This window comes from Moschus berezovskii, chromosome 24 (assembly GCF_049115385.1).
Source record: "Moschus berezovskii isolate FMDL1 chromosome 24, NW_MosBer_1.0, whole genome shotgun sequence".
NCBI classification, from domain to species: domain Eukaryota; kingdom Metazoa; phylum Chordata; class Mammalia; order Artiodactyla; family Moschidae; genus Moschus; species Moschus berezovskii.
The window spans coordinates 39,260,826-39,283,349 of NC_142483.1; the positions used below are offsets into that span (position 1 = coordinate 39,260,826).

At 40.7% G+C, this 22,524-nt stretch overlaps 1 protein-coding gene across 2 annotated transcripts in view; it reads right to left on the reverse strand.

The window, feature by feature from the left end:
• Positions 1–968: 968 nt before the first annotated feature.
• Positions 969–22,524, reverse strand: part of SUMF1 (sulfatase modifying factor 1) — a 95,521-nt gene continuing 73,965 nt past the window's right edge. For both annotated transcript variants that reach the window (XM_055414361.2, XM_088831784.1), the window contains 2 exons: positions 15,982–16,041; positions 969–2,067 (listed from right to left, as the gene is read on the reverse strand). In XM_055414361.2, the coding sequence (XP_055270336.2) occupies positions 1,957–2,067; positions 15,982–16,041 (171 nt within the window). In that variant the 3' untranslated portion in view covers positions 969–1,956. The remainder of the gene's footprint in view (positions 2,068–15,981; positions 16,042–22,524) is intronic.

Sequence of the window (22,524 nt, forward strand, 5' to 3'; positions counted from 1 at the left end):
AATGAAGGATTTGTTAGGATTTTGTTTTAATGCTTTCTAACACTCTGCTGCTGCTAAAAATGCAATTCTAAAGACTAAGCCAAAACACACCTCAAAATATTTATGCCATATAACATTAATTACCAAGAAAAGAATCCAAAATATACACACTAAAAGTATAACCATGTGAAAATGCAAGCAGGTGGGAGGTAATAAGTAAAAACAAAAACTGTGCTTGACTAGTGGTGACTTCAAGAATAAAATACCTTATTTCCTCTATTAGCTTTTTCGATGAAGCAAATGCTTTTTGTTTGTTTTGCCTGAATTAATCATCACTTGACGAAAGTCTGTAAAGAAACATTTTATATCCACAAAGCAACAGATTAACAAATGTGGACAAAGACCCCAGCAACATGACTATTTTTCAAGATAAACGTTTTTAACATTAAGAGGCTAGGCACAAAAGTTGTAGTGCAGGGTTGGCGAAACCCTTCAGAATATTATTTGACTTAGTTTTTGAATAACCAACCTCAAGATGAGTCTTTCCTTTCAAACGATAGGCTAGAAATGAATCTAAGGTCTTCAAAGAATGGGGAATCGGGCTGGGATCCTGATGACGGAGATCTCTAGTTGGAAGCCATCGCTGTGAAACAAGGTGCTTTCCCTGCATGTAAAGCACCTGTCAGTTTTTACAGGATGGAGTCACTGCCCTTGACTTTGTCTCATCTACTGAGGATGAAGAAGCAAGGTCATGATGAGGTACCTGGCAGAACGGCCTTGTGTTTTGGAATAAATACTCCCACAAATTATATCAAAAGTTATCAAGCAGCTAATCAATGTGAAAGTTTTCTAGCAAACAAAACACATGAATATGTAAAAGACTTTTTACATACAAAAACACATACATTTCACATAGCACAAAGTCATTTTTTCAAAAGAAGCCATTAATAGAGTGAAAGAGAAAAGGAACCAATGAGAGGGAAGGCTGATTTAGCAGATACCAGTTTATTCGACATAGTGCATGACCCAAAGCATGGGATACTCCACAGACAACAGGATTTCCTACTTCCCTATTACAAAATACTGGATACCTTGAATACAGCTGATCCAAGGCTCCTGCTCCTTTTCTCTTACATCGAGAATTAAACAGGTTTCTCTGTCCAGCACGCAGTTCAGATTCACTGAAGGCTTTGGGGAGAGGGGGAAAACAGGGCTTACAGCAGCCCCCCAAACCAAAGGCACTTAATGTTAAAGATAAAGCACTGCAGAGTCACCCCACAGACATTCCTGCCTGTTCCGATGGCTGAACTTGAGCACGCCATCGCTGGCCCAAGTGGGATTCGTCTTAACAATGTAAAGACACTGATTTCCTTGAAAAAGCAAAGTGCGGTATGAATATAAAGACATCCCCACCACCCCACCCCGTTCTTTTCTGAAAATAATACATAAGAGAACAACTATTTTACATGATTATATCACCCGAGGTTCACACATGGGGGAAAAATAGCTAAAAAATCATCTGTCATAAATTCTCACTATGAAATCACAATAGAATCTGATATATCCAGAGGATCTGCGAGTTGGCAGCGAGCCTCAGACATCACGCTGTGCATCCCCTCACTGGACAGATGAACCCACTGAGGCCCAGGAAGGTCAAGAGTGGGACTCTGGGGTCTGTCCCCATGGGCAGACCCTGGGTAGAACACAGACCTCCTGAAGCCTAGCTCAGGATGCCCTCCACCTCCTTCCTCTTTAAAACACTCTCGAAAGTAAAACATGAAACACATCACACAATAAAGCGCACATGCTGATGCAGGTCAGCGATTTGGTCTCGCCATACGGTTCCTTTGGCCACTGGGCAGGTATGTAACCCACCTTGGGGTGGGAATTCTTCACACCAGGTTGTTCAGCCTTCTGAGGGAAGCCGCCTGCAGAGTAGACACGACTTCTTGGATTCGGGAAGGCTCTTTTTGGCTCTTAGCCAGTGGTGGGCAGGTGGTCAGCTGCACAACGGAATCCCAGATTCGAAGCGGAGCTGTCAGGTGTGTTCTGGCTTCGAGCAGCACAGCGGTACCTGTAGCAATAGGACTTTGCAGAGAGAACCAGACAGGTGAGTGCTCTTGGACTCTCGACTGAAGGCTGTCAACTGTCAGATTCATGCAGTAACCAAGTACCAGCTATGGAGAGTCATGCCAACTTGTAAACAGTGCCTCCCCTGTAGGCACCCACCCTATGCACATGGAATATGGAGGTTTCAAAAAAGGTACCACATTTAGAGCTCACCCGAGTTGACTCACTGGAAAAAGACTCTGATGCTAGGAAAGGTTGGGGGCGGGAGGAGAAGGGGATGACAGAGAATGAAATGGCTGGATGGCATCACCGACTCTGTGGACATGAGTTTGAGTGAACTCCGGGAGTTGGTGACGGACAGGGAGGCCTGGCGTGCTGTGATTCATGGGGTCGCGGAGAGTCGGACACGACTGAGCGACTGAACTGAACTGAACTGAACTGAATGTCCTTTACATTATAAACTTGATACGGATGTAATACAAAGATATTGCTGTCTCAACATTACTTACTCAAAAACCATGAAACAAGTAATGGTTACTTAAGTTGTGGCACATCCAGAAGTTGGACTAGTATGTAGCCACTCAAAGGCATGTTTTCATGGAACATTTAATGACACAGGAATGTCTCAGGATACAATGTTAAATGAAAAAGTTAGGATATGAAACCATATATGTAGTGTGATCTCAATCTAGATCATCATGTATGCCAAAGAAAAACACATTGAAAGATTCAAAATGCACCAGAATCTGAATGGTGTCTGTGTGAGTCACTCAGTCATGTCCGACTCTTTGAGATTCCATGGACTGTAGCCTGCCAGGCTTCTCTAGGGCAAGAATATTGCCCTAGAGAAGATTCTCTAGGCAAGAATATTGGAGTGGGTTATTATTTCCTTCTTCAGGGGTCCTTCTCAACCCAGGAATCGAACCTGGGTCTCCTGCCTTGCAGGCAGGTTCTTTACTGACTGAGGTATGAGGGAAGCCCTCAGGCAGTGGAGTTTCAATTTTCTGATAATAAGTATTACTTTTATAATTTGAAAAGTTATCTTTACATTTAGAATAGTATTTGCCATGAAACCAAGTAATAAAGCTAAACAGCAATTGAGACAATATTAATTAAGAACCACATTAAGATACTACTTAATATACAGCAAGTTGGCAAAAATTAAATTGCCAACCCAGGAACATCAAGAGGAGGAAACGCTGTGAAAAACACTCTTTTCTTAATACACTGCTTTTGGTGTTTAAATCACAATAACTCATAAAGCTATATATTTTTGTGTGGGGGATTTGTTTTGAATTGTTTTATAAGCGCAGACTATGATATATATAGGACTTCCCTGGTGGCTCAGACAGTAAAGCGTCTGCCTACAGTGCGGGAGACCTGGGTTCGATCCCTGGGTCAGGAAGATCCTCTGGAGAATAAAATGGCACCCCACTCCAGTACTCTTGCCTGGAAAATCCCATGGACTGAGGAGCATAGTAGGCTGCCGTCCATGGGGTCGCAAAGAGTCAGACACGACTGAGTGACTTCACTTCACTTCATGATACATATATACAAACACATACAGACATCAAGTTCTCCAAGCACAGTTCAAGGCACCTTCATCACATATTTTTATTCACATTTGATCGTAATAGCACAGAGGAACTAGATGAGTTACCCTAGATGACACATTTGTTCACAGAAGCAGAATTCAAACCCAGATCTAACTGTGGTGTGCCTGCTTCCCTAGCAAGATGGAAAGGCATCAGATCTCACGCTTCTTTCCCACCCCTGATAAATTCTCCTGCATGTGCACAGATATTTGCACAAATAAGACAGTCTAACATATTCCCGGCCACCTACTAGATACTCAGTGAATAACCACAGGATGAGTTGATTTAAACACTTCAAAAGCTTCCATATTCCAAAAATAACCATGCAAGGAACTCTTAGGTTCTAAGATTATGCTTTAATCCAAAATAACAGAGAATGAAAATAAACTAGTTGCCCGATGTTTGAAAAGCATCAACTCTGAGTGAACCTTGTGAAATTAAAGTCCCTGCTGCTGGTTAAAGAAACTGAGCAAAGAATCAATCAGTGTATACTCTGGAACTCATGAAGGAGAGATAATTTGTGGAGGGGAAAAAAGGTCAGCATGACAGAAGTGGGCTTTCCCCCCCTCCTTAATTCTTATTATTCTCCTTTCTCTCACAAAAGTTGAATGTTTCTAATCTTCATAAAAATTATCTCTAAAAGCTAACAAAGAAATTGGACCACTTCTCTGGAGCACTTCTACCATAGAAGAAAAAAAAAAAGACGTGCTTTTCTTTTACAGATAGGGAAACAATAGCAACCAATTTTCTCATTTTCCCCGCCACCAGCGAGGAATATAACACTATTACCAAAATTCAGGCAGGCAGAGGGACAATGAATAAAAAGTATTCTTGAAATAATGAAAAAATTGATGGCATCTGCTATGACCTTGGGAAGGAATAGTGGCTCCGAACTGACTAGAGGTGACCATGCAGGAAGACACGGCAGAAGCTCTGGTATATGCAGGGCTTACTCTTTGGGCTGCTGTGAAGCAAAGTGCTTTGGGATTTCTAGAATCAAGATCCTGTGGATAATGCAGAGCCCCATGCTACCACTGCATGTGGTGGATTGCACATTGAAGCAAGAATGAAGTTCAGGGGGAGGCAGGCAGTCAAATAGGGACAGTCATGTTAGGAAACTGTACCACACATGACAAAAAACAGTCAACTGTTTCCTGACTGCCTTCAGCATACACTGTCTGGCTGGAGCTCACAGGCTGGTTGGGGAAACAATGATTACACATCAAAAAGGCAAAACAGGCTGGGGTTAAAAGAATCTGGGGCTATTACTAATTCAGGGGAAGAAATGGTCGCTTGTGGATGTCTACGTTTTTAAGAATGATTTTTGGAAGGCAGAACTTGGCTAGAGTGGGACTTATCTGAGGTCTTCTGACTGGGGCTTCCCAAGTGGCTCAGTGATAAATGACCTGCCTGCCAACGCAGAAGAGGCGGGTTCAATCCCTGAGTCGGAAAGATCCCTTGGAGAAGGAAATGGCAATTCACTTCAATACTCTTGCCTTGTAAATCCCATGGACAGAGGAGCCTGGCAGGCTATAGTCCATGGGTCGCAAAAGAGTTGGACACGACTTAGGACTAAATAATAACAGCTTCTGACTTGAGGATATAGAAGAATACCTGGAGAAATCATTTAAATATCTGTTTCCAGGTCACGAACACAGAGATTCGATTCAGTAAGACTGGTCTGGGGTCCAAGAATCTGCATTTCTAACCAGCCTGTAGGTGCTGCTCATGCTATCGGCCCATGGGCTACAGATAAAGTAGCACTGATTTACAGGACTCAGGAGGAAAGAAGGCATGTTAAGTAGAAAAACAATGATGTCAGAGACATGAAAATGGAAAAATTCAGGAAAGGGAAGAGAACAGCAAAGCCATAGGCTGACGGCATCAGAGCACAGTTTATTTTTTCATTAAATATTTGACAGTTTACCACACGCTAGATGCTATTCTAGGCACGACAGATACAATGCAGAACAAGACAGTTCAGTTCACTTCAGTCGCTCAGTTGTGTTTGACTCTTTGCAACCTCATGGACTACACAGCACACCAGACTTCACCGTCCATCACCAACTCCTGGAGTTTACTCAAACTCATGTCCATCAAGTCAGTGATATCATCCAACCATCTCATCCTCTGTTGTCCCCTTCCCCTCCTGCCTTCAAACTTTCCCAGCATCAAGGTCTTTTCAAATGAGTTAGCACTTTGCATCAGGTGGCCAAAGTACTGGAGTTTCAGCTTCAACATCAGTCCTTTCAATGAACACTCAGGACTGATCTCTTTTAGGATGGACTGGTTGGCTCTCCTTGCAGTCCAAGGGACTCTCAAGAGTCTTCTTCAACACCACAGTTCAAAAGCATCAGTTCTTTGGCATTCAGCTTTCTTTCTAGCTCAACTCTCACATCCATACATGACCACTGGAAAAACCATTGCCTTGACTAGACGGAACTTTGTTGACAAAGTAATGTCTCTGCTTTTTAATATGCTGTCTAACCCTAACCCTAACCCTAACCTAGGGTTAGGTCATAACTTTCCTTCCAAGGAGTAAGCGTCTTTTAATTTCTGGCTGCAGTCACCATTGGCAGTGATTTTGGAGCCCCCGAAAATGTCTGCCACTGTTTCCCCATCTATTTCCCATGAAGTGATGGGACTGGATGCCATGATAGTTTTCTGAATGTTGAGGTTAAGTCAACTTTTTCACTCTCCTCTTTCACTTTCATCAAGAGGCTCTTTAGTTCTTTTTCACTTTCTGCCATAAGGGTGGTATCATCTGCATATCTGAGGTTATTGATATTTCTCCCGGCAATCTTGATTCCAGCTAGTGCCTCATCCATCCCAGCATTTCTCATGATGTATTCTGCATATAATTTAAATAAGCAGGGTGACAATAAACAGCCTTGACGTACTCCTTTTCCTATTTGGAAGCAGTCTGTTGTTCCATGTCCAGTTCTAACTGTTGCTTTCTGACCTGCATACAGATTTCTCAAGAGGCAGGTCAGGTGGTCTGGTATTCCCATCTCTTTCAGAATTTTCCACAGCTTATTTTGATCCACACAGTCAAAGGCTTTGGCATAGTCAATAAAGCAGAAATAGATGTTTTTCTGGAACTCTGCTTTTTCAATGATCCAGTGGATATTGGCAATGTGATCTCTGGTTCCTCTGCTTTTTCTAAATCCAGCTTGAACATACGGAAGTTCACAGTTCATGCACTGTTGAAGCCTGGCTGGGAGATTTTTGAGCATTACTTTGCTAGTATGGGAGATGAGTGCAATTGTGCAGTAGTTTGAGCATTCTTTGGCATTGCCTTTCTTTGGGAGTGGAATGAAAACTGACCTTTTCCAGTCCTGTGGCCATGCTGAGTTTTGCAGATTTTCTGGCATATTGAGGGCAGCACTTCCACAGCATCGTCTTTTAGGATTTGAAACAGCTCAACTGGAATTCCATCACCTCTACTAGCTTTGTTCATAGTGATGCTGCCTAAGGCCCACTTGATTTCGCATTCCAGGATGTCTGGCTCTAGGTGAATGACCACACCATCGTGATTATCTGGGTCATGAAGATCTTTTTTGTATTGTTCTTCTGTGTATTCCTGCCACCTCTTCTTAATATCTTCTGCTTCTATTAGTTCCCTACCATTTCTGTCCTTTATTGAGCCCATCTTTGCATGAAATGTTCCTCCTGTATCTCTAATTTTCTTGAAGAGATCTCTAGTCTTCCCTGTTCTATTGTTTCCCTCTATTTCTTTGCATTGATCACTGAGGAAGGCTTTCTTATCTCTCCTTGCTATTCTCTGGAACTCTGCATTCAGATGGATATATCTTTCCTTTTCTCCTTTGCCTTGGCTTCTGTTGTTTTCACAGTCATTTGTAAGGCCTCCTCAGACAGCCGTTTTGCTTTTTGCATTTCTTTTCTTGGGGATGGCCTTGCTCCCTGCCTCCTGTACAGTGTCACGAACCTCCGTCCATAGTGGTTCTTCAGGCACTCTGTCAGGTCTCGTCCCTTGAATCTGTTTCTCACTTCCACTGTATACGTGTTAGGGATTTGATTTAGGTCATATCTGAGCGGTCTAGTGGTTTTCCCTACTTTCTTCAATTTAAGTCTGAATTTGTCAATAAGGAGCTCATGATCTGAGCCACAGTCAGCTCCCAGTCTTCTTTTTGCTGACTGTATAGAGCTTCTCCATCTTTGCCTGCAAAGAATATAATCAATCTGATTTTGATATTGACCATCTGGTGATTTCCATGTGTAGCGTCTTCTCTTGTGTTGTTGGAAGAGGGTATTTGCTATGACCAGTGCATTCTCTTGGCAGAACTCTGTTAGCCTTTGCCCTGCTTCATTTTGTATTCCAAGGCCAAATTTACCTGTTATTCCAGGTAGGTCTTGACTTCCTTCTTTTGCATTCCAGTCCCATATAATGAAAAGGACATCTTTTTTGGGTGTTAACTCTAGAAGGTCTTGTAGGTCTTCATAGAACCGTTCAGCTTCTTCATCATTACTGCCTGGGGCACAGACTTGGATTACCATTATATTGAATGGCTGTCCTTGGAAACAAACAGAGATCATTCTGTCGTTTTTGAGACTGCATCCAATATTGCATTTCGGACTCTTTTGTTTGCTATGAGGGCTACTCATTTCTTCTAAGGGATTCTTGCCCACAGTAGTAGATGTAATGGTCATCTGAGTTAAATTCACCCATTCCAGTCCATTTTAGTTCGCTGATTCCTAAAATGTTGATGTTCACTCTTGCCATCTCCTGTTTGACCACTTCCAATTTGCCTTGATTCATGGACCTAGCATTCCAGGTTCCTATGCAATATTGCTCTTTACAGCATTGGACCTTGCTTCCATCACCAGTCACATCCACAACTGGGTGTTGTTTTTGCCTTGGCTCCGTCCCTTCATTCTTTCTGGATTTATGTCTCCACTGATCTCCAGGAGCATATTGGGCACCTACAGACCTGGGAGTTTATCTTTCAGTGTCCTATCTTTTTGCCTTTTCATACTATTCATGGGGTTCTCAAGGCAGGAATACTGAAGTGGTTTGCCATTTCCTTCTCCAGTGGACCATGTTTTGTCAGAACTCTCCATCATGACCCGTCCGTCTTGGGTGGCCCTACACAGCATGGCTCATAGTTTCACTGAGTTAGACAAGGCTGTTGTCCATGTGATCAGATTGGTTAGTTTTCTGTGATTGTGGTTTTCAGTCTGTCTGCCCTCTGATGGAGAAGGATAAGAGGCTTACGGAAGCTTCCTGATGGGAGAGACTGACTGAGGGGGATACTGGGTCTTGTTCTGATGGGCGGGGCCATGCTCAGTAAATCTTTAATCCAATTTTCTGTTGATAATGTACGTGTTATCATGAAGCTGACTTATATTCAACAGAGAGTAAATAGTCAGACAATAAATAAATCGATAAATTCAAGAGTGTTTCTGGCAGCAGTTAGCTTGGAAGTTAAATAGGGAGAGAGGACTAGGCATGACTGAGTGCTACTTAGATAAGGTGGCCTGACATGGTCCCTCTGAGGAGGCGCAATGGGAGCTGAGCTGCCCAGAGATTTACAGAATGAGAATTCCAAGGACTGGGACAGAGAGGAAAAATGATAAAAAGCAGGAAGCATGGGTGGATAAATAGGATGGAGTTACTTTAAAGGCAGTCTTCTCAGCAGAAAGAGGAGGTTGGGCTTGACACAGATGGGAACTGTGACAAACATTTAGCTGATTTACTTGCCCAAAAAGGCAAAATTCAAGACTCATTAGCTATTTGCTTCTGCTGCTAAGTCGCATCAGTCATATCCAACTCTGTGTGACCCCATAGACGGCAGCCCACCAGGCTCCCCCGTCCCTGGGATTCTCCAGGCAAGAACACTGGAGTGGGTTGCCATTTCCTTCTCCAGTGAATGAAAGTGAAAAGTGAAAGTGAAGCCGCTCAGTCGTGTCCGACTCTTCGTCACCCCATGGACTGCAGCCTACCAGGCTTCTCCATCCATGGGATTTCCCAGGCAAGAGTACTGGAGTGGGGTGCCATTGCCTTCTCCATTAGCTATTTAACCTTAGGCAAAGCTTTTCTAAATCTGCTCCATTGATAAAATGGATCTGCTGCTGCTGCTGGTAAGTCGTTTCAGTCATGTCCGACTCTGTGCGACCCCATAGACGGCAGCCCACCAGGCTCCTCTGTCCCTGGGATTCTCCAGGCAAGAACACTGGAGTGGGTTGCCATTTCCTTCTCCAATGCATGAAAGTAAAAAGTGAAAGTGAAGTCGTTCAGTTGTGTCCAACTCTTAGCAACCCCATGGACTGCAGTCTACCAGGCTCCTCTGTCCATGGGATTTTTCAGGCAAGAGTACTAGAGTGGGGTGCCATTGCCTTCTCCAAAATGGGTCTACTAATGGGATAATGTCAAAATGCTTCATCTTATCTTTACATGAAAAAGTTAAGTGGTAGAGGTGGAGATTATTTTAACTGTTACTTTATAATGAACCCAGTGCTCTTAAAGGAACTTACTTTGCGTGTCTTATCTGCCTTCTTTGGGTTAACCCACTTCCTAACTAAAACAAAAGCACTCATTAGCTTTCCTGGAGGCCTTAGAGATCTTATGTTGTAAAGATGATAATACTCTTACCAGCATCTGAACAGTTATGCATTTGCTGGGCTTCCCTGTGGCTGTGGCTCAAATGGTAAAGAATTTGCCTGCAATGCAAGAGACTTGGATTTAACTCCTGGGTCGGGAAGATCCCCTGGAGAAGGGAATGGCAATGCACTCCAGTATTCTTGCTTGGAAAATTCCATGGACAGAGGAACATGGCAGGCTACAGTCCATGGGGTCATAAGGAGTCAGACTGAGCGACTTCTACTTTACTTTTTGGGCTCCTCCAGTGACTGAGCAGTAAAGAATCCGCCTGCAATGCAGGAGGCACAGGAGACACGGGTTAAATCCCTGGGTTGGGAAGATGCCTTGGAGAAGGGCATGGCAACCCACACCAGTATTCTTGCCTGGAGAATCCCTTGGACCAAGGAGCCTGGCAGGTTACAGTCCATAGGGTTGCAGAGAGTTGGACATGACTTCAGCAACTTCGCATGCATGCATTTGCTACAAAAATAGGAAAATTATTTGCTATATACATGGGAAAGGTGAGGCATTATCTCTGGTAACAAGCGTTAGGGTTAGGGTTAGGTCTTTGTTGAATTGCACCATTCTATATGCAACTTATCTCTCAGATTATATAACAAATTATTTTAAAATTAGGTGTTCATATGCCACAAAATTCAGGCTGCAGCAACTGTAACAAATTGTGCCTGCCTGGAACACTGTGGTTGGAAAAGACACTTATGATGTATAAGAGATTTTGCTTATAGCCATACTTGAAGACCCTGGTACATACAGCATAATTCCATTTGAGGAAGAAAAATTAAAACTGCACCAAAAAGTTGAGTAGAATACTATCAGTATATTCTTTAGAAAGCAAGGTAAATTTTTTTTTCATTTTTATGTTTATTATTTTCTAATTTTTATGCAATGAAAATGTTTTGCTTACATTAGAAAAAAAGCTTAAAATAAGTGATAAAAACTCTTCCACTGGATCACAGCAATACCTAATCTCTTCCATTTACCACTCCAGTACTCTTGCCTAGAAATGATAAAGAACTAAACCCTAAAAAGCAAGTCTCACTACAAGTTACTGTTGAAAAGATCAGGACAATCACATGAGAAAACAGTCAATTCACATTATCATTGCACTTTAAATGTACTCATTCACTCAGCAAACACTTATTAATATAAGTACTTCATTTTAAATTCCACTAATGGACAACTAATGAAATACATAATTAAAGAGGAAAATGGCCTGATTTCATATGTCCTCATTGCTCTTTTTTCCTAACTCTACTTTTAGCACCAAAAATGGTTATTAATGATGTTAGGACTTTGAGTGGCTAAAATATAGGTCATTTTATTAATTAAGAACAGAGGTAGTGGTGAGGACCTGTTTTAGCCCCATTTCATTAAAATAGCTAATTACTGTGTGGAATTGATCTGGATAGCTGCACTAAGCACGTGAGCCAGGATTCGAGAACAATCCATTTAAGATAGTGGCTTACTAGCCTTGGGGCACTGGAGTAAGTGGGATGGCAATACGGCTTTCCTGAGAGGAAAAGTTTTAGGTATAAAGAAAAGTTTGGAGGTATCTGTAGCTCATTAGGAACAACATGATTATAGAAAAATGACACAGTAGAATCCAGGTCTCTCAATTTCCCATCCACTGCCCTTGTCAATACACTTGATCAACTCCTTTCGCTGGTAATCTCGGTGTAACATGGTGGGGCTGTGGGGGCAGTGAGTAAGAATTTCCTCCATGTTGTGGGTTGGGCTAAAGATGTCACGGGAATTAATTTAACAACTTCAAAAACAACTAATACTTCTTGAGTACTTACTATGTGAACTGTTCTAAAATCTTCACATGTATTAAGCGACTTAATCCTTCTAATAATCCTGGGGGTAGGTATTATTACATGTGCGTCATATACACAAGAGAAAAATGAGGCGCGAGTACGGCAATGGTGCTCCTAAGATCACATGGCTTATAGCCATGAATTTAGGATTATAGCTTTTTCAATCCCTTTCTAGAATCTGTGCTCTTAACACCATGTTGACTCACAGCTGTTCTTTCTGTGTTCTCTTATCCTTACTGAAGCCATACTTTGGACGGACTCTCAAAAAGTCAGAAATAATCATCAGTGACTTACTTCAGTCATGCACACTGCCCCTGATAATGATCAAAATTTAGTCACCTTCTAATTAAGGTGATTTTTTTTTCAAAATGAATTAACTAGTCTTTCTTCTTTTTATTGATTTTCTTTCTTTTACTGATTTTCACCTTTGCCATGAGAATTATTTCTAGGATTCTGCCTATCTAGTTAGTAGTTCATTTGCTGGTTCTTTATTCAGAAGAGAAGATGGAGGGGAGACAATCTTAATAAAGATGATGATTAAGAATGATGGCGTTGTTTGGAAAGAATTATGTCCTCCAAGTTCTTATGTGTGAAGCCCTAACCCCTGGTACCTCAGAATGTGAATGTTTGGAAGTGGGACTTTAAGGTGATAATTACATTAAAAGTAAGCTGTTAGGATGGGCCTTCATTCAATCTGAGTGGCATTCTTGTAAAAAGAAGAGACTAGGACATGAAAAGCCCTGCATGCACCGAGGAGAGACCTTGCAAGAATACAGACAGAAGGCTGCCACGTTTGAACCAAGGAGTGAGACCTCAAGAAAACAGACTGATAGCCTTCAAAACTGTGAGAACATAAATTTCTGTTGTTTTAAACAAACAAACAAAAAAAAAAAAGAATGATGGTATTAGCAGCAACTAATTTACTAAGTCTTTACCATGAGCTAGGCATGTGTGTGTATACATTTGTTCAGTACATCTGTACCTCATAAAAACCTTACAGTAGCTGCAATTATGATGCACATTTTACATATGTGAAAACTGAGGCTTAGAAAGGTTAAGTAATTTGTTTAAAGTTACAGGCAAAGACTAGCAAAGAGAAGTTACAGAATTCCAACCCAGATCTAATTCTACACTCCACAGTTTAACGCATTTACTATCCTGAGTGGCAGTTAAAGCTGTCACTCTTAATCTAGTGGAAAGAATAAGCACTCTGAAAGGAATTCACACTCAAAACTGTGCTGTTTCCTTGACCTCATCAAAATGACCAGACTGAGGTTACATACCTACATCATTTACAATTAATTTGACTGAGATCCTAGAATTGCCATTTCTCTCTGGAAAATCTTGTGGTTCCCGCTCAGTTTTTCCCACTCTGCTATTTTCTCTTCTGGAACACTCTCTCCACCCCTCTGATCCTGACTAAATTAAAACTTATCCCTCAGGGTGACTAAGTAAAGTTACAGATGTGTAATATAAACTCTAAATCAACCACAAAATATTTAAAACAAAGAGTTAAAGCCAAAGAAGAGACAATGAAGTGATTAAAAAACTTAATCCAAAAATGTTTAAAAAAACAAGAGAGAGCAAATGGAAAAGAACAGAGCAGACAAAGAGAAAAACAAATCTCAGGATGGCATAACATAACAATATCACGTTAAATGTAAACGGTCTAAACAGCAAGTGAAAGTGCAAAGATTATGTGAATAAATTCATTAACTCAGATGAAATGGATAAATTCCTTGAAAGACACAAACCCCCAGAGATTAATCAATAACAAACAAATAAATTCACCATATTAACAGACTAAAAAAGAAAAAACACATAAACATCTCAATAGCTTCAAAGAAACATCTGGCAAAATCCACATCCATTTCTGATCAAAACTCTTCAAAAATCTAAGACTAGAAGGAAAGTTGCTCAAGCTGGTAAAGGGCAGCTTTGAAAACACTATAGCTTATATCATAGGTAATTTTGAAAAGTTGAATGTCTTTCCTCTAAGATCAAAAATTAGGTAAGACTGTCTGTACTTATCACTCCTATTCAACAATATACTGGAGGTTCTAGTCAGAGAGAAATACAGCAAGAGAAAGTAATAAAAGATATCCAAATTAAAAAGAAAGAAATAAAACTGTCTATACTCCCAGCTGGTATAACCACTTATGTAGAAAATACAATAGAATCTACAAAAACATTACAAATACAGATGAGTTTAACAAGGTTGTACAACACAAATATACAAAAATCAACTCTGCCATGTAACTGTATTTATTAAAAACATGTATTAGGTCAAAAGATATTTTAAAAGCATAAACTAAGAAGCTTATAAAAATTTAAAACATTTAAAATAAGCAAGAAAAATGAAATGGTAGACACATTTATATGTATGGCACTGGAATATTTTGGTGTTCATACTTGAAATGTTTTTTACAAGTTTCATTTGCTCCACTTATCTGTGAAGAAAAAATCTTTTGGTCCTCAATTCTTACAGAGTAAATGGATTATCAATTAAGAAAAGTGCCATATGCCAGAGACATAACTGGTGGCAACTAGAGTTTTGAACTACTGCTGTGCAAAATGAGGTTCACCTGTTTTTCATGGAACTCTGGTTCACCAGCAAGAGGATTCAGATACACCTGCAGTAACAGCTTGAACCAGAGAAAAAAAATCTGGGACTACAGACAGATGGGTATATGAACATTTTAAACTACTCGAATAGCCTAGGGCAATGCTTTTAATTTAAAACTAAAATTAGAATTTTAAAGATAAATTTGTCTACATCCTGTTATAAAGGTAGATGTAAAGCATAGTTTGAATCAACTCTATGAAATTCCATCTAATGATTATATTAAAAATTCTAAGAAATGAAGAAGACACACACACCGATGAACTCTCTCACACACATAATTTAAAGACAGTCTTTTTAGGCCAGTGGTTCCCAAACTTTGATGTATGTTATGATCACCTCGAGAGCTTTAAAATCCTGATGCCCAGGTCACAATACAGAAAAATCAAATCAGGATGAGGTGAGTGAGGAAACAAGCGTCAGTACTTTTTATAGATCCCAGATGATTCTAATGTGCAATAAAGTTTGAGAACCATTATTTTAAGGCAAAGTTTGACAATGCCTCCATTATCAAATTAATAACTTAATTTGGAGCCATTACAGGGTATTTTAAGTCTCTAACTGCCTAGACTGACTGAATTATCATAGGATGCTTCTTGGAGGAACAATCTGCGAAATGCCATCTTTGCATAGGGATAGAAAGACAGAAGTTGAAGTGCTGGAGACACTAAAAATACATGATTTAAAGAAAAAAAGGGAGAGGCGTGCTATTCATTTTCTGAACTCCTTAAAAAAGGCTACTCATGAAACACTGAGTCACTTCTACTAGCCAAGAACAACTTTCTCTGACACTGACGTTACAACCCAAAGAGAAAAAGCTTTCTTTGAGAATTAATGTTTATTCTACAAAGCACAATCTATACACCAAGAACACTTCAGATGTTTCCATTTCGATATACCACAATCTACCCTCCATCTATAATTCTTACCTTAATAGCAATAGAGAAGCAAAAAAGTTACTGGAGCCTCAAATCAATTAAGGATGTGGTTCCAGACTTCCATGCTGGAAAAGGTATACAGTCCACCCAGATTCGTGGGACAACAAAGATCTCTCAAAGGGTCACAATACAACAGATGGAATATGGTTGACAACACACCATTTATAACCTCTGCTTCTTGCATCACTTATTGCCATGCCTGTGCCCAAACTTTTTTTTCTTGCTTTGATGGAGATGTATTAATAGACGTGGATGGGACATTTGGGGGTTAATGATTACAGTGGACCCATAAACCTGCTGTTAGAACACCAAAACAGAGGTTAGTGACTTGGCTTACTTTATGGCACATGTAGGATCCACCTTTCTTCACCCGGTCTTTCCCAGAGGGGGGGCCTTTCTGTGGATGAAAAGAAAAGAACTCATTAGTTCAGATAGTACAGCTGCCCCTCCAAGGTCAGAGAGAGAGAGAGAGAGACAGTGTGTTAATCACTCAATTGTGTATGACTTTTTGCAATACCACGGACTATAGTTCACCAGGGTCCTCTGTCCATGGGAATCCTCCAGGCAAGAATACTGGAGTGAATAGCCATTCCCTCCTACATCTGCAGTCAGAGCATTTATTTTAATCCAGCCAGCTCTCTCACAGTTGCCTAAATGGGGCATATGCTTTTCTGTCCCTGGGTCTTGCATCTGCACCCATGCACCTTCTCGAATGCCTTCCAAATCCTATATCCTCCGAGGTCCAGCTCGAGTTCCCACTCTTCAGCGGACTCTATAACTACCTTAAGCAACCCAAACCCCTACAGTGTTTCCTTCCTAGATGACTAATAGGCTGCCTGGCAACATCTCTTACATCAGCTTCTCATGCTGACAGGCAAATTTATCCTGCCTTATAACTGGCCTGCAGACCGACTGGCAAGCCGCTTTGAGTTATGCTTTTAAAATCCTACTGTGCAACACCTTATAAACCCCTTCCTAGCTGAATAAATAGATATAATTTTTCTCTCTAAAAAAATTTTAGGTCAGATTTACTGAGGTACAATTTATACAAACTTATACTTCAACAACGTTTAAACGCACACTTCTAATGAGTTTTGACAAATGTATAATCACATAACCACCATCACAATCAAGACAAAGAATGTAGTTTATCCTTTTCAAAAATATTTATATGGTGATTATGAACCAAGTAGGGTTCTAAGTATTTTGCAAGTATTAACTCATGTGATTTCCGTAACAACTTCTGAGATTAAGCAAGTATCAGAATGAGGATTCACCCTGAGACAGCCTAGTTTCAGAGCTTAGAGACCCAGAGTATAGGAAACTGAGTGGTGGCTACCACTATAATGAGAACTGAAGCCAGAAAAAGCAAGCCAAGATGTAAGACTATTTCTTCTAAGAAGGGCTTTGGAAAAACTGCAATAGAAATGAACGCTGTAAAGTTTTAGCTGCCAGGGTCAAAAGCCTCATGATTAGGTTAGCCATGTAAAGAGTATCTGAGAGCTACCAGTGAACTCCTACAAACTAGAACCACATCTGGGAAGTCTGAGAGGGATAAGAGTTTTTTGCTTTTCCTTTGTTACGCAAAAACAACCAATGATACAGCTGCCTGCTCTTTGTTTATTGAAAATAAGAGAAGGCTGAACAGTGCTTCTTATCTCAGTTTTCTTTTTTCTTTCAAAGTGTGAGTTGCTCAGTCATGTTCAACTCTTTTCATTCTCATGGACTGTAGCCCGCCAGGCTCCTCTGTCCATGGGATTCTCCAGGCAAGAATACAGGAGTGGGTTTGCCATTCCCTTCTCCAGGGGGTCTTCTTGACCCAGGGATCAAAACTAGGTCTCCTTGCATTGCATGCGGATTCTTTACTGTGTGAGCCAACATGCAATCTGAGTTTTCCTTTTCCTTGTCCAGATCTAAGTGGCAGAACCTAAAAGAACCATGTTTTCTCCAAGCATAGTTAACACGCTGATTGGAAAACAGTACTGTTTTCCAAGAAAACAACTTGTGAGCAGAACTTCATGTTTTCTTCAAAGCATTTTCATGTACTTAAAAACTGTCAAAGACCAAGCCACTGGCTATCCTTCATTCCACTGCAAGGCCAAAGCTGTTTCCATGCCCTTAACTGCTTTATGTTACACTGTTAAACTTTTATTGATTACAAATGGGCAAGCTATAAATGAGAAGAACTACATCTGAAAATAATGACTTCACACCACAGCATCCTTTCCAGGAATATCTGGAATCTGACAGCCATTGCAACAGAATCTGTTTGGTGAGTTCATTATTGTATAAAAGTAGCATAATCACCCAGAATTCACCAAAGCAGAGATGAAAGCATTTATAACTGTGCCGTTATCCCACAGAATGGCCACTCTCTCCTACATTAAATTTCTTGCTTGGGGATTCTTGCATTGAACTGCTTCGGGTGGTTCTCTGCATGCTAGTTATAATGTACCAAATGACAGTCTAAATTCTGATTAAAGTCGCTCACAGTATATGCTGGCATGCAAGATTCCATTCTTTTGTCAAGTTAGATCCAAGAACAAGAAGGAGCTGATTTGCTAACAGGAAGGAGTGAGAACAAAATAGTTCCCTTTCATCACCATCTCATATGAACGAAATCTTCAATCAATAAAAATGACATTCAACAAAGTGACACATAAGTCCTAATGAGAGTCACCCCAGGCTGGTAAGACCACAGCAGTTAATACGGTCCTCTAGGTAAGTGCTCAGCCGATCCTTATAAATAAAACTATTTTTGCCGGAAAACATGATGCAGGATTACAGGATTAGCTACATCTGTTTGAAATGCTTACCACTTTGCAAAACAAACAAAGAACAGAAAAACTATTAGCAGTGTGTAATGAGTTGAATACTTGAGTGCCCCCTCCCTCAAGTTCATGGTCACCCAAAGCCTCAGCATACGACCAAATTTGGAAATAGGGAGTGTGCATATTTGTAAATTTTGTGTTAGTTAAGATGAGGTCATATCGGATTATGGTGAGCTCTAAATCCAGTGACTGGTGTCCTTGTAACAGGAGGAAGGACACAGAGAAGGTCATGTGAAGATGGAGGCAGAGACTGGACTGATGCAGCTATAAGCCAAAGAAAGCCAAGGGTTCCAGGGACCTGCCAGAAGCTCGGAAGAGACAAGGGAGGATTCTAGAGACTCTGAAGGGAATATGGCCCTGCCAGGACCTTGGTCTCAAACTTCCAGCCTCCAAAACTGTGAGAGAATAAACTTTTGTTTTTTCAAGCCACCAAGTTTGTGGTAATTTGTTACAGCAGCCCTAGGAAACTAATATAAGGGGGAAATGCCTCCATTTCTTTTTGCTGAAGAAAGGATCAATAAATCAAAATTAACATCATCTCTCACAGTCAAGTCTGTTGTTGTTTAGTCGCTAAGTAGGGTCTGATTCTTTCTCAACCCCTGGACTACAGCCCGCCAGGCTCCTCTCTCCATGGAACTCTCCAGGAGAGAATACTGGAGTGGACTGTTATTTCCGTCTCCAGGGGACTGTCCCAGACCAGGGATTGAACCTGGGTCTCCTGCATTGAAGGTGGATTTCTTACCACCGAGTCACCAGGGAAACAGGTTAAAACAACTTAAAGGAGCTATAGACTGTAGTTGTCTGAATACCTAACCTTTCTGCCTATATACCTAGTAAGAAGAGAGGCTGCCGTGCCCCCATGACCTCCACCACCAGTATTCAAGAATCTAAGGAAAAATACACACCGAACACAGAGATTATTGCTCAGAAACAGATAAGAACCCATGTGAAGGCTGATGATGGTGTTGAGTTCTTCTATATCTTTGCTGATTTTCTATCTAATTATACTACCAATTGCTGAGAAAGAAGCATTATCATTTCCACTTAAAACTGCAGGTTAGACTATTTTTCCTTTCAATTTTAACAGTTCTTGCTTCGTATGTTTCAGCTCTTTTCTGGAGCATGCATATTTAGTATTATTACGTCCTCTTGGTAGATTGATCGTTTTATCATCAAACAATGCCCTTCCCTGATTCTGGTGATTTTGCTTTGAAGTCTACTTTCAGTTCAGTTTAGTTCAGTTCAGACACTCAGTCGTGTCCAACTCTTTGCGACCCCATGAATCACAGCACGCCAGACCTACCTGTCCATCACCAACACCTGGAGCTCACTCAAACTCATGTCCATCGAGTCGGTGATGCCATCCAGCCATCTCATTCTCTGTCATTCCCTTCTCCTCCTGCCCTCAATCCCTCCCAGCATAAGTTTCCAGTGAGTCAACTCTTCACACGAGGTGGCCAAAGTATTGGAGTTTCAGCTTTAGCATCAGTCCTTCCAATGAACACCCAGGACTGATCTCCTTTAGGATGGACTGGTTGGACCTCCTTGCAGTCCACGGGACTCTCAAGAGTCTTCTCCAGCACCACAGTTCAAAGCATCAATTCTTCAGCACTCAGCTCTCTTCACAGTCCAACTCTCACATCCATACATGATCACGGGAAAAACCATAGCCTTGACTAGACGGACCTTGGTTGGCAAAGTAATGTCTCTGCTTTTTAATATACTATCTAGGTTGGTCATAACTTTCCTTCCAAGGAGTAAGCGTCTTTTAATTTCATGGCTGCAATCACCATCTGCAGTGATTTTGGAGCTCAAAAAAATAAAGTCTGACACTGTTTCCCCATCTATTTCCCATGAAGTGTTGGAACCAGATGCTTGATCTTAGTTTTCTGAATGTTGAGCTTTAAGCCAACTTTTTCACTCTCCTCTTTCACTTTCATCAAGAGGCTTTTGAGTTCCTCTTCACCTTCTGCCATAAGGGTGGTGTCATCTGCATATCTGAGGTTATTGATATTTCTCCTGGCAATTTTGATTCCAGCTTGTGCTTCCTCCAGCTCGGCGTTTCTCATGATGTACTCTGCATATAAGTTAAATAGGCAGGGTGACAATATACTCATCTCACACGCTAGTAAAGTCATGCTCAAAATTCTCCAAGTCAGGCTTCAGCAATATGTGAACCATATACTTCCAGATGTTCAAGCTGGCTTTAGAAAAGGCAGAGGCACCAGAAATCAAATTGCCAACATCCACTGGATCATGGAGAAAGCAAGAGAGTTCCAGAAAAACATCTATTTCTGCTTCATTGACTATGCCAAAGCCTTTGACTGTGTGGATCACAATAAACTGTGGAACATTCTGAAAGACATGGGAATACCAGACCACCTGACCTGCCTCTTGAGAAACCTATATGCAGGTCAGGAAGCAACAGTTAGAACTGTACATGGAACAACAGACTGGTTCCAAATAGGAAAAGAAGTACGTCAAGGTTGTATATTGTCACCCTGCTTATTTAACTTATACACAGAGTACACCATGAGAAGTCTAGTTTTTACGACATTAAAATAGCCATTCCTGCTGTTTTCTGATTAATGTTTACATAAAACATTTAAAAACATCTTTTCCCATCATTTTGTTTTCAATCTATTATATCATTATGTTTGAAGTGAGTTTTTTGTAGAACTGTATCTAGTTAAGTTTATTTTTTTTAATCTACATTGCCAATGTGCCTTTTAATATTTAGACAATTGTGCTTTCAATGAAATTATTGATATTTTAGGACTTAAAACTGCCATTTTGTTGTTGCTTTTGTCTGTTCTCTACTTTTTGTTTTCTTTTTTCTGCCGTCCTGTGGCAGGAAGATTTTTCTAAAGAAATTCATTTTTATTCACTTACAATGCTTATTTCGTTTTATATATATATATTTAATATATGTATATTCATTAATCATATAACTTATATATTATATAGTATACATTACTATACAAGTATTAAATATATATAATACTTTATTTATACATATATAAAACTGTGATAAGATATAAAATATTAGTCTACTGGTATTATTTTACCAATTTCAGTGAAGTACAGAAAATTTACCTCTCTTTGTATCTCTTTAGCATCCCCTGTTTATAACTGCATTAAATACTTCTTCCAAACATATTTAGAAACACATCAGTTCAGTTCAGTTCAGTCGCTCATTCGTGTCCGACTCTCCACGACCCCATCAATCACAGCACACCAGGCCTCCCTGTCCATCACCAACTCCCGGAGCTCACTCAAACTCATGTCCACAGAGTCGGTGATGCCATCCAGCCATCTCATTCTCTGTCGTCCCCTTCTCCTCCCGCCCCCAACCTTTCCTAGCATCAGAGTCTTTTCCAGTGAGTCAACTCGTCGCATGAGGTGGCCAAAGTATTGCAGTTTCAGCTTTAGCATCAGTCCTTCCAATGAATACCCAGGATTGATCTCCTTTAGAATGGACTGGTTGGATCTCCCTGCAGTACAAGGGACTCTCAAGAGTCTTCTCCAATACCACAGTTCAAAAGCATCAATTCTTTGGCATTCAGCTTTCTTCACAGTCCAACTCTCACATCCATACATCAACATCATAATTTCTGCTTCAACCATGAAACAAAACTTGGAAATCTTGAAAGGACAGCCTCCTATACGTACCCATATTTTTCTTTCTCCCATCCTGATGTTCAAAGGTTCTTTCTTGAATCATTTGCTTTCTGTTTAGGGAACTTCCTTTAGACATTCATTTAGGATAGGTCTGCTGATGACAGATTCTGTAGTTTTCCTTCATCTGAAAATGTCTTGATTTCCTCTTATTCCTAAAAGACATTTCACTAGATAAAGGATTCTGGGTTGGCAGTTTGAACACACAAAAAAATATCATGTCCATAAGGAATATGGGGGCTTTCCCAGTGTCGCTGGGGTAAAGAATCTGCCTGCAATGCAGGAGACCTGAGTTTGATTCCTGGGTCATGAAGATCCCCTGGGGCAGGGCGTGGCAACCCGCCAGTATTCTTGCCTGGAGAATCCCATGG